This window comes from Poromitra crassiceps (genome assembly GCF_964638095.1).
Source record: "Poromitra crassiceps genome assembly, chromosome: 3".
NCBI lineage: Eukaryota > Metazoa > Chordata > Actinopteri > Beryciformes > Melamphaidae > Poromitra > Poromitra crassiceps.
The window spans coordinates 31,416,086-31,429,151 of NC_139625.1; the positions used below are offsets into that span (position 1 = coordinate 31,416,086).

General features: G+C 44.8%; 1 protein-coding gene across 2 annotated transcripts; it reads left to right on the plus strand.

Annotated features, from left to right (window-relative positions):
* The first annotated feature begins 594 nt into the window (after positions 1–594).
* stradb (STE20 related adaptor beta) lies at positions 595–12,977 on the plus strand. 2 transcript variants are annotated; one of them, XM_083633304.1, is made up of 12 exons: positions 595–755; positions 1,587–1,653; positions 2,086–2,166; positions 5,355–5,457; positions 5,908–6,029; positions 6,141–6,249; positions 8,893–9,016; positions 9,127–9,298; positions 9,618–9,722; positions 9,886–10,142; positions 10,984–11,026; positions 11,321–12,977. In XM_083633304.1, exons 2-12 carry the CDS (start codon positions 1,642–1,644, stop codon positions 11,480–11,482), a joined length of 1,290 nt encoding a protein of 429 aa, XP_083489430.1. In that variant the 5' UTR covers positions 595–755; positions 1,587–1,641; the 3' UTR covers positions 11,483–12,977. The 2 variants fall into 2 exon arrangements, with proteins under 2 accessions (XP_083489430.1, XP_083489429.1); XM_083633303.1 differs by lacking the exon at positions 595–755 and adding an exon at positions 1,316–1,433.
* Positions 12,978–13,066: the final 89 nt, after the last annotated feature.

The window sequence follows — 13,066 nt, forward strand, 5'->3', positions numbered from 1 at the left end:
ACAGTGATATTCAGAGTCGATGGGTTAGGTTTTCTATAGATACCTGGTTTCGTCTAGTGAAACAACTTAAAATTCAGAAATAAATAATATTGAGGTGGCTGAGCTTTGACCCAGACTTTAAGCCAGCTGCAAGTGATAATAGATTTATTCAATGGGCAGAGAAAGGAATCACAGCACTGTTTGTTGGTTCAGTTTGATAAGCAGGAATTTCCAGACAATGTCATAAAAATACGATCTTGTTCAACAGGATTTTTACAGATATATTAGAGTACGGTAGTTTTGTGGGTACATGATAAACACTGTAAAAAGAGTCACTATGAACTTTATCCTGAGGAGGGCAGTAATACGCCTAGAAGCGTGCACACTGCCGAAGATCTGATAGAAGAAGAAAGAGCTGAGTTTTACTTTGAGTGGGCGGAGTCAAACGTTGAGCCACTCCCCGATCCGCGTACTGCAGTCAGGGGCTTCTCGGCCTTTGGGCAAACTGTTGGGGCAAATAGTTACACGCGTCATCAATGTGCGGCGGTGAGTGACGTTGTAATCACGCGCTATATATCTGTGTCAAATTAAAAGTCATGTCAAGATTTACTTTGGTTTATCAAGCTGTTCGATATTAACAATTAAACTGAATACTTGTTCGCACATGCTACATTTGAATACAAAAAGAAAACAATGTGACGTTTAAAACATAACTCTATTCAGACTCTTCTTCAACTTGTTTACGTCGTAGCGGAGCAGAGCTGCTTGGGGAGAAGGTAGGCTGGCAGTTTGCAACTCCAATGTTAAAGGTTACATTACATTTTCAAGCTTCAATCTAACGTTACCATAATGTTTTGGCTAGCGTTAGTTCAGTGTGTCAACGAGGCTATAGCTACTGTACGTCCGCGTGGAAACAGGCGAGGTAGCTAAATTGTTTGTGTAATCGTTATTTTCTTCTTCTTTTCTGCTCGAGTTAAAAATTAACATATTATTGCTTTGTCATAAAACAGATCAAACTTACTTTGTCGGCTGTCATGCTAAACTGCCGATTTCAGTAAATTGCGGTCTATTATGCAGAAATGGCTGTAATATTAATCTAACCTTGAGGTGGAATTTAATTTGAGGTTAACGCTATACATTGTGGGGCCCTTTACAGACCAACGAGCATTAAAATGCTAAGAGAAATGCTGCACTATTCACATTGGCATTTAACGTTAAATAATCGCGCCACTGAATAAAGAAATAAGATAATTGATTTAGTTACAAACTATTAATAGCTCCAGACCAGATTGATTGATTTACAGCCGTATTAGCCACTAGGCTGTGGATAGATAGACCGGTATACCGTATATTTCTCCTCCAATGTCAACGTCATTAACTGGACTGCACGGGATCTCCTCTGGTGAATTGCAGCTCGCTCGCTTGCCAATGACGCGGTGTGTCCATGCAGCCAGGTAAGCTGTGCAAGGCTGGAGGTTGTGAATGGATTGGATGCTGCTGCTTTCTACTGTGTGTGTGTGGGGGGGGCATATACACCATGTCTCATATGACACTGTCTGTGTCTCTACTGCACTCCTGTCTCCATCGCCATCGGTCTCCGCCTGCAGCCTGTGAGCGGATAAATGCCAAAACGTGTCGTTTTACCGTCGCCAAAAGGACTCCATGTCTTTCTTGGTAAGGCTGTGATGCGATTTTGTGTTGTGCCTCTTGTGTTGCTGAACGGTGAGCTAGGTTTACACCAGGGGGGGAGGGAGTAATGTGTAGGGGTTGCCTGTGGTGGAATGTGCCAAATAAATTACAACCAGGTCCAGCTGTGAGGGTGTAATGGTCACATGCATGGAGTGCTAATTGTCAGTCAAAGCTCCAGTCAAAAGCTGCCTCTTCATTGTCTTGTTATCATCACTGTAATTCTCTGTCTACTCTATGCAGCACTTCCGATACAATGCCTTGTCTAGGGGGGAGAATCCCAGTGCTTGCCTTCCTTCATAGCCCATGTATTTCCTCAATGCTTGCTCCCATCTTCCTTCCTTCCATCTCCTCCACCTCCACTGTCCTTTTCCTTTTGGAGCAGCATGTCTCACCTCTCTCCCCCCCCCCTTCCCTCAGGACTGTTCCTGCATCTCCCATACTCAGGTCGAGCCCGTGGGCCTGGAGGAGCGCTATGAGGACACCAGCCACCAGTTCCTGGTCAGTAGGCAGCCAAGCCATGGCCAAAGCCACTGTCTGTTGGGAAGGGAGGGATGATGGAAGGGGGGGGGGGGGGGGGGGGGGGGGGGGGTAAGATCAGAGGCTTGGCAACCTTCACCCAAGGGCCTGGCTCTCAGGAGGTGTTTGTATCAAATTCCATCGCCGTTTAGGGTAATCTCACCGTGACACATTGATACTCCTCCATCATATTGTTACTGACACAAACACACTGCATCCTTTTATCATCCATCTGGAGCTGGTGAACAGCTGTCTTTGAGTTGTGTTTACAATCGAGCTGCCACCACCAGTCTGCTGACCATGACGATAGCCAATAGAACAACACTGCAGCAATCAAAGCTATTGGTAGCAGTTAAAGCATTGCCCATAATCCACCTAAAATACTTTAATTGGTATGGATTTCACTGGAGAGTTTTAATGTCTCATGATATATTCTAACTATAATGATTATCAATTCACCTTTAAAGTTGAGCTAAACCCAAAAATTACTTTTCTTTTCTTTTAGTTCAAATACCTGGCTATGCAGTGCACATATTTAATAATGTATGCCCAAAAGAAATCACAAAAATCAAATTTCTTTAGTTTTTCCACACTTTTTCACATCAAAAGTTCATTTTTCAAGATTTCATTCATAACAGTAATCTACAGTTTGCTGACATCACCTAGTACTATCAAATTTCTACCCCATTTCAACCAATCATATCACGACATGGCAGCTGTCAATCAAATCTTCATTTCAGGATAATTTTCTCTTCCAAATGAAGGAGAAAATGGCGCCTAGTGCCTGTCATCTGGCAGAATTCCTATCCCATAAACTACTAACTTGGCCAATTGTATGTTGATATACACAATAAAGACGGTAATAAAACGGTAATGCCTAAGAATGCAAACAAATGTAACTGGCTCGTTAAACCTCGCATTCCAGGAATATTGTATTTACCGCAATAGCGATAATGGCGCGCGCCTGAGAGCCTGGTTGTCAGGGGTCGCACATCGGAGATTCCAGGCCGACGGGCTGCACTCTCCGCTCCGGCAGCTGGCTGCCTGCGGCTCGCTGAGCTCCACTCAGCCACTAAACCTCGTGTCACCACGCTCTTCCCAAAGAGAGCGCCACAACACGCTGAATCCCACTCGATTTGGGGGTGGAACACGCCAGGATTGGCAAAAGCCCAATCCAGTCCCCAGAATTGTCAAATAAAATCATCGACATGCTACTATGACCCGCCTCTCAACCTGTCATCTCAGACAAGTTATGTTTTCAGTCTGAAACGGACTCCGACCCACGCGCCACTACGGGTTCAGTTCGACTTTAATGTGATAATAATAATAATAATAATAATTACAAAGTATTCTGGAACAACTGTACATGTTGTGCGGGTTGTGTGTGTGTGTTGCTCACTAAATGTTGTTGCATCAGTAATGTCACAATGCCTCTGTGTGTGTGTGTGTGTGTGTGTGTGTGTCTGTGTGTGTGCGTGTGTGTGCGTGCGTCCCATTATGATATCCCTGATGACATCATCTGTGTGTTTGTGTGTGTGTGTGTGTGTGTGCGTGTGTGTGTGTGTGTGTGCCCCCCTGACATCACTGGTCAGTCTTGTCACAATGCCTCCTTGTATGTGTGTGACATCGCTGAATTCAGTCTTGTCACAATACCTCCTTGTATGTGTGTGACATCACTGATCAGTCTTGTCACAATGCTTCTTTGTGTGTGTGTGTGTGTGTGTGTGTGTGTGTGTGTGTGTGTGTGTGTGTGTGTGTGTGTGTGTGTGTGTGTGTGTGTGCACGCCACTTTTGACATCATCGCTGATGACATAATCACTGATGATGACATCACATCATTAGTTAGCCCAATTTAAAAATCCGGCTCCGTCAGGTCACCCTTTCCACACCCTGAAAGTTTCAGCCCGATCACACATACAACGGTAGAGCTGTGGCCGAACACAGAACTTGAAACAAACAGAGTCCACATACTCAATTTTATATATAGATTTTTATACATATACAATGTTGGTTCTTGTGATACATGTGAAAGGTGCAAAGCTATTACTGTACTTCCACTAATAGTAATGGCATCTCAATGCCCTGCAAACAAAGCTACATCCATCTGCAGGCCAGTTTTCAAAAGCAACTGCATCAGACAAGCCAGCAGTCACATGCTGCAGTGAGAACCAAAAATCCTCTCTCCTCCATCCCAATGTCCAAATGTATCTGCATCACTACCTCTGGCAAGCACACCCCTCCCCCTCTCCCTTTGCTCAGCTCAGCGTCACACTGCCGCCTGCCCCCCCCTTCCGCGCCCAGCCGCCATCGTCACCTCACGCATTACCTCACCACAACAATGGGGTTTTGACCTCTGTCTGGCGCAAAGACGAAACCCAGTGTCATCTGCACATGTTGGCTCTGTGGAGGTAGGAGGAGGTTAGCGTGTTGTTATGGGGTAAAGGGGTGTATGAGGTATGCAGCAAGGTGCAGTATCAAAGGGGCAATAAGTAAGCTTTACTGTCCTCTAGCACAAAATGATCTTAATATCTATGATGAGTGATTGATAGGGTTGTTGATCAATACCAATGACATGGCCATTATTCCACCAGGTGCTGAGATTTTTGGCTTTCAAAATGCATTTTCTGACCATACTCTATTCAGGATTCCAATCCACCTATAAACATTTCAGCTATGAAGGGTAAAAACCCTCGTCCTCAAGTGATAAAGATAAATGACAAAGCTGTATTATTATCCAGTATATTCCGTCTTTATCAGACATTTCTGTTGGATCTCTGCTCTAATTAGCTAGCGTATTCCTCTCCATTGTGAATGCCAATTATAGGCCACCATAGCTCAAGGGGCTGTGTGAGGAAAAAAGAGTTCTATCAATGTTGTTGTAATTCCTACTGGTGGCCAATAGAGGGCAATATAGGTTCAAGATTACTTAATGCCCCTTTAAAATGTGTGTGTCTGTGTTTGAATGACATTATATGATGTGACAGCTTTCAATTCTGCATAGTCTTACAGTTACATGTATGCCGTGTGTGTGTGTGTGTGTGTGTGTGTGTGTGTGTGTGTGTGTGTGTGTGTGTGTGTGTGTGTGTGTGTGTGTGTGTGTGTGTGTGTGTGTGTGTGCGTGTGTGCGTACGTGCATGCGTGTGTGTACGACTGTGCATGTGTCCCAGCAGAGCTCCGACATCTCTGAATACACTCTGCCAGGGCCCGCGGGTGGCGATGACATCACGGGCCTGTCAGCCCAGCCAGCCCACTACCAGCTGCTGGCTGAGCTGGGTGAGAACACCACAGCATTACACTTCAGTCAAGCTATAACAGCAGTCAAGTGATATCACAGTGAAATCACTTTTTATAGTGGATCTGCAAAAGTGATTCATAGTCAAATAAAATAAAAATTGTAATATGTAAATCCATAAGTATCCATGGTTAATATTAGTGATTAGTAGTACAGTAGTATCATGTTTCTCAGTGGAGAGTGTATAATTTGTATGTTTTGTTTGGCATGACAATGGTCAAAGATATTGAATATCAGCCCAACTTATTGGCTACTGGTGCTGGCTTCAATTATCAGCAAAAAAACACACATCTGTGGAACTCTATCTTAACATGATCAAAAGTAGTTAACCCCTGAAGAAATACTAACATCACTAAGATTGGAATTTAAACTCCTAATGGAGCTGCATGTGGTAAATTAAACCCCACGCCCTCTTGTTGTGTGTCCCCCAGGCAGGGGCTTCAATAACTTGAGCCAGGTGAGCATGGCGCGCCACACCCCCTCCGGCCAGCTGGTGGCAGTCAAGCACACCAACCTGGACGAGTGCACAGAGGAGGAGCTGCTGCAGCTCATGGTGAGCCGCTTCCCAACAAGTCACATTTACTTTCTCGTCATTCCTCACATCAAACAAAAAGCTGTTATCCATCCAGGCTGATAGAGGTATGTGTTTTTGTCTTGTCCCCAGAACGAGGTGCTGTTGTCCAGGCTGTTCCGTCACCGTAACCTGCTCACCTCGCGCCTGGTTTTCAGCTCCTGTTGCCAGCTGTGGGTGCTGACACCGCTCATGGCCTACGGTCAGCCACTCCATGGCCTTTTTTGATGTTTGATTCTTTTTCTCCATTCCTTAAAGAGGACATGAAACATTATTAGATCATAATGACTCTAGTTCATTTGCATTTCACCTCAGACAAGACAGGACACTGCTATCAAGTCTGAAATTTACCTCGATTTGTTAGAAAGATGAACATTTTAGGGCTGCACAATTAATCGAAACGAAATCGAAATCGCAATATGGCTAAGTGCAATATCCAAATCGCAGGAGCCTGTAATTATTTGATAAAGGAAAAATGTGTCACAACATATTATTAAATGAAGCATTGTGGTGCTGCATGAGATGTCCCGGCAAACAAATTATATTCTCCAGACGTAAGGGAACATGCTTGTTTGGTACAGATCTCAGTAAAAATTCAGTAAAACAATTTTATTTTATTTCTCTCAATTCTTTTTTAATAAAAATGGCCATTCCCACTTATTGCGGCTAATGGTGATCACAAAAAAAGTCATTAAGCCACGGCAGGCTAAGCACAGGAGAAAGTCTGTGACGCGCACAAATGATTCACGTCCACTTCCAAGGCCCCGTTTTAACACTCTTTATTTATATCAAAAGCTGCACAACTGAATCCAATAGACAGCTGCTTCCAATCGCCATGCAAAAATAGAGAGAGAGGATTAATAGGCAGTAAACTCAGACGTATAATCCATAAGCGAAGCGGTCAACAGAAACTATCCTCCCGTGACTCACCCTACCCCAATAACCAAACAAAACTCCCGTGTACCAGGTGAGTGCAATTACTTGAAGATTCAGAGCACACACCCACAGTGACACTCCCACCACCCCAGTGCCAATGCAGTGTGCCCACAAACCCAAGACCATGAATATGCAAAGACCTACTTACTCATGGTCTTACATGGCTTTAGCCATTAAATGCTTATATGGCTCCTACACCACTAAAACCTCTCACTACAATCGCAATATGATTTTTTGGGCATATCGTGTAGTCCTACATTTCACTTTGTTGCCAACTAGGGCTCTGCTAGCTTACATCACTAATGTAATCTCAAACCAATCTCACTGCAGTTTAAATACTGCAAGCATGTAAATACGCCACACTATAGCAAGATCAAAGTGAAAAGAATGTTCTAAATGCATCGACTAGAAAAATATAGCCTATCCCTGGATGTCAGTTTGGGCAGAATTATATCGTTTTCTCTCTTTTCTTCTCCCCCGCTGCACATCACAGCACAGGCGCACAGGCTAAATGATGCGACATAAATATAGCCTACATTATGTAAAGTCATGGCATAAATGTGTTTTTATTGGAAAAAGTATGTGTGAAGTAAGTTAAGTCTTGTTGGAGCGGACATCACAGTACAACCGTGTTACTCATCTACATCACGTTGTATTTGCGACGGATATATATACAATATGACAACGCTGACGAAGGCTATCGCTGAAACGCGTACGTTGTGGTGCAACAGGAATAAAAACCCTCAAAAGGACTTTCTGAGTGCTGGCTCCTTCTCTATTTGCTTCAAGAAACTCTTGTGCCGTGCACCTAAGACTTTAAATTATCCGGTGAGTGTGCGGGCTGATAGCTCTCCAGCTATATATCTGCTTCGACGGATATATATACCACCTGGATTACATGTTTCACATAGGGTTGTGTTTTGATTTTAATGTTTTATTTTGTCCTGCATGTTGTGTTAACAGAAATATTATTTATATCTACCACTTAGCCTATTTAGGCTGATTTGGTTGCTATTTATTGTCGAAATGTATTAGCCTCAATGCATGCTGGGAGATTTCACATGTGTGGCTTTGGTAGGGGTCGAGCCAGCGCAGTGAATATTTGTTTGGGCAGAATGATATCGTTTTCTCTCGCCTTTTCTTCTCCCCCACTGCACAGGTAGGATGATTCAACAGCCTCTGAATGACAGGGGCTCAAAACTGTCATGTTATAAAAAAAACTGTCATGTTGTTATACTACGTACGGTATAACAACTTTTTTTCCATCGGTCTTTGTGCCTGTCTGATGCGTGAGAGAGAGGGTGTGAGAGAGAGAGGGGGAGAGAGTGTGAGATCGGCAGAGGAGAGCTGTGCGTAAATACGCACAGTAATATCTGCGGCACACTGAATAAGGCCTGGTTTTGAAAACGCTGAAGCTGAATTAACGCCAGGGCGGAAAATAGCATTAGGGCGGTATTTAAGGCCAAAACGCCCATTCTGGCCTATTCTGGCCCTGCGCCACGCCTCTTCGGCGTAAAGCGCATTTCGGGGCCTAAAACCATGAAGCTATCTTGCCGAGGCAGGCGCAAGGCGCGTTTTTTTGTGTTTAACGCCAGTTTTTGCGCCTAAGGCCAGTGCGGGATAGGGAGGTATATCTTTCTCTCTTTCATGAATACTCCTACTCTCTCTCTCTCTTTCTCTCGTGCACGCACACGCACACACACACACACACACACACACACACACACACACACCTCTCCTAGTCCGTTTATTTACACTTTATCCTTTGCAAGTGTTGCAACGCTAATGTAAATCACTGCCACTTTTCCATGTGAGAGAGTGAGAGAGTTACCTGCTCCTGTATCTCCTCACCTCTTGTCTCCAGGCTCAGGAGACACCCTACTGAGAACATCTTTCCTCTTGTCTCCAGGCTCAGCAGACACCCTACTGAGAACATATTTCCCGGATGGAATGAGTGAATCCCTCATAGCGTACCTGCTGTACGGTGCGCTGAAGGCGCTGGAATACCTCCACCAGATGGGCTACGTCCACCGGTCAGTGGGGCGATACGAGATGGAAGATGTTACGAATCTGCCAACGTTTTTGCCATTTTGACTTTCTCCGTCTCCCACCTCTTCCACTCCTCTCTGCCCCCTCCTCTCAGGGGGGTGAAGGCCAGTCATATCCTGCTGTCGGGGGAGGGGCGCGTCTACCTCTCAGGGCTGCACAGTGTTTACAGTATGATGCGGGAGGGCAAGAGGGTGAGGGCGGTGTTTGACATGCCCCACCACAGCCCCGCCCTGCTGCCCTGGCTCAGCCCAGAACTGCTGCGACAGGTCAGCGCCACTCTTGAATAGACCCTTTTCACCGGGGCCATTTTGTGTCGAAAAGGCAGGGTAAACTCAGAGGGTTTCCAAATTCCAATCATGGAAGTTGGAAACCCTCATTAGTGTTTTGCTTGCACCTGTGTTTCACCGGGGCCATTTCGACACAAAATGGCCCCGGTGAAAAGGGTCTATTGATTTGAATGCAACATTTTGGTCCGATTGAGCGTGTAACCCTGTTAGCATGTGTATTATTATTTCCTACTTAGCTCAACAGTTGGCACATGTCAGTAACGCCTCTCTCCTCTCTCCATGTTGTCACTCCCGGCAGGATCTCCATGGTTACGGAGTGAAGTCGGATATCTACAGTTTGGGCATCGTGGCCTGTGAGCTGGTCAGTGGCAGGGTGCCTTTCCAGGACATGCCTCCAACTCAGGTAAATAAAACACATTGAAACTAGAGGACATCTCGCCACGGGATCACACCGGCTGCGACGCCCGCGACTTAAACAAATGTGGGCCAGGACACTAGAAAGTGCAGGGGCATTGAATGTGACAGACTGTCTGTCTCACCAGCAGTCTCTCACTCCCCCTGTTCAGATGCTGCTTCAGAAGCTGCGCGGCTCGCACTGCTGCCTGCTGGACGTGGCTCCCTTCCCCCTGGGCGAGCTGGGGGGCCTGAAGGTGTCGCGGTCGGGCGTGGACTCAGGCATTGGGGAGAGCGTGGCCACCGGCAGCATGACGCACAGCGCCACTGCGCCCCCCGCCGACCGCCCCCAGAGCCCGGGGCCCAAGAACCACTCCGCCACCCTGCACAACCTGGTGCAGCTGTGTCTGCAGCAGCAGCCCGAGCGCAGGTCAGACATGTTCACACCATCCACAGTAAATAATATGGACGAAGCCTACCTGTTTTTTCGACTGCCATTTGGAAGCCTATGTACTGTAGCCTGTGGCCATCTTGTTTACTCATTTGCTGGGGACTCGCTATAGGTCTCGCTGCCGTCGGCAAGGCTCCAAGTCGACGCTGACGTTGGCTGTTTTTTGACGGCAAAGTAAATCGATGAAAATTGACAAAATATAGTGTACATGCACACTGACATTGATTTGTTTAGGTGAGCCTCCTTTTAGGTGGGTAAATTATGTTTTTGCTCGTAACCCCAGTCACAGAAGCAGAGAGCGCTGTTTCCCTGTCAGAGCTGCTCGACTCCACATCCACCGTGGCAGCGCGCTGGATGCAATCTACTGTGGGTAGCCCACTAACTATCGATAAGTAACTCATACAACCCGACGTCAAAAAGTCTGAACTATCCCTTTAAGAACCAGGAAGTGCAGGGACTTCTGGGTAAGCCTACAAAAATACATCATCCCTATGGTACTCTATATGCAAAACCAAGCAAGATAAGAGATAAAAATTACATGAATTAGGGCTAGCTATAAGTTATAACTGTAGCGCCACTCCGCCACACTTGGGCCAAGCAGTGTAGTTTTCAAAATGGAAAGCAATAATGACGCAATGATGCATCGTTTCTCCAAAATTGATGAAATGATCCAAAGGACGACACTTATTTTGAAACGACTGATAATGTGGGAGTAAGCCTCATTGTGTATGTGTGTGTGTGTGTGTGTGTGTGTGTGTGTGTGTGTGTGTGTGTGTGTGTGCGCGCGCGCGCGCATGTGTCCTGCTTTTGTCTTCCATAGACCGTCAGCATCTGCACTGCTCACTCATGCCTTCTTCAAGCAGGTGGGTCTCACTCAGCTGTGATCCATGTTCTTCTCAGTGGAGCTCTGCAGCCATTGAGCCATAATCACTTACTTGTCACATTGTTTTCCACTGTCCAGTGCTTTTGTCATGTAGTAAATAATGGCTTTACTAAGACAGATGTGGGGGAACATATTTTCTGTGAAGCCCTCTGGGACATGCTTGTGAATTAGGGCTATACAAATAAACTTGACTTGACTAGGCAGAATACATGCAGCGATATCAGAAATGTGAGAACTAATATGAATCACTGTGAATTCTGCTGTTGTGTGACAGGTGAAGAGACACACCAGAGACTCCTTCCTCAGCCTCATGTACCCGGCAGTGCCCCTCACCAGCCCCGAGGACCCCCCGATATCCTGCCCCCCCACTCCTTCGTGCCACGCCCCGACGCCAGCTGTCGTCGACCCCACCGAGGCCGTGTGGGACTTCTCCTAACCCCCCCCCACCCCCACCCCCAAAATCTCCAAATCCTGACTAGCAAGCCAAACTCAAGACAATCAAAAACAAAAGCAATGAGGCCAAATTCTACTGTGCTTTCTTTTTACCATTACCCCGACTCTCTGAGCCTTTTTTAAGTCGTTTTTTGTAGGTTATTTTATATGTTTGTCTGAGGCAAATGTGGGGCTTTGGGTTGCGGGTTGGTGAGGCGACTGTGAAAGTGCTGGATCAAAGAAGCTGCTCCGATCATCTAATGAGGATCCATAATGATAATGATAATCATGGATTATTAACCAGTAGGACCCTGACCCTGTCAGTGAATGGCAGGAGGAGAGACCAATCACTGGACTAATAATTACGCCGGACTTCCTCTGTGGTACAAGGCAACTAGTGAGTTAAAGGAAAAATCCACCCTAAAACACTTAAAAACACTCTGGGTGGTTGTTGAAAGGCATGCTGGGAAATGTAGGAAATTACTCACTGAAGCAGAAAAATAACTCCTGGAATGCATGAACATCACAGATTGATGATAAATAACAGTATAAGTAAGTAAAAGTATCAGAGGGTGGATTTTTCCTTTAACGTCTTCTCGTGTATTCAGACTGTGAAGTGGCAGTGGAGATGAGCCGTTATAGTGCACACATACAGAATTATCATATATTGACATATATTTTTAGGAAATGCCACACGTGTTTGTGCACATATCTTCAAATATGTTATACGAATATATTTTAATCTTGATAGGCTGTATAGATGGATGATAGATAGATAGATAGATAGATAGATACATACATGTAGACATCTTTTTCAAACGTTGAGGGAACATTTCACATGCTGTAGTAATACTGTATTGTATACTGTACACAGTAGATGTCAAAACTTTACACACAATCTCAATTGTTTTATTACTTTTAGGCCATTGTCATGATCAGAAATAAGTAGCTTTCTTTTTCTAGTTACTTTATACAAATGAAAGTAAAAAGTCTGTCTTCTTATCATTTAAAACCACATACAGTAAAACCTAGTAGAAGATTTGACAGGGTGTGTGTTAACTATTAATAGCAGCAGAATCAAATATTTAAATATATCGTATATTTGAACATATATGCACACAGTGTACATGTGTAGTCATTTTAAACTTGAAACAATATTGCATAGGCTATGGACAAAATGGGACGAGGTGCAAATTCGGACTCTAAAAAGAGGAATATGAGTAATAGAACAAGTAATATTCCATGTGTCAGAATAGAAACCATCCACAGTAGATGAACTTCCCTGGTAGGTACTCCAAAAGACTAAGTTTTAATTTTGTGCTGTGTGACCTATCCAACACTGCCTCTGTGTTTTCATCGAACCTGCATTCTGACTATGGTTATCTTATCTGTAACTGTGATGAAGTGTACTGTGTATGAGAACTGTGATTTGCAGTACATACTGTATGAAACATGGTAGCTGTATGAGCCTTATATACTGTAAATGTCTTATAAATGATACATATACACATTTGATTTCTAACATGCCCTTGAGTGATTTCTGCTGTGTGTGCGTGCGTGTGTGTGAGAGCGCGTGATAATGAGAAAT

What these genes read in the sequence shown, in the direction of transcription:
- stradb (XM_083633304.1), top strand. An exon ending in CAGATGGGCTACGTCCACCG is followed by an intron (nt 9,017 to 9,126) that starts GTCAGTGGGGCG and finishes CCCTCCTCTCAG; the next exon opens with GGGGGTGAAGGCCAGTCATA. An exon ending in GCCCAGAACTGCTGCGACAG is followed by an intron (nt 9,299 to 9,617) that starts GTCAGCGCCACT and finishes CACTCCCGGCAG; the next exon opens with GATCTCCATGGTTACGGAGT.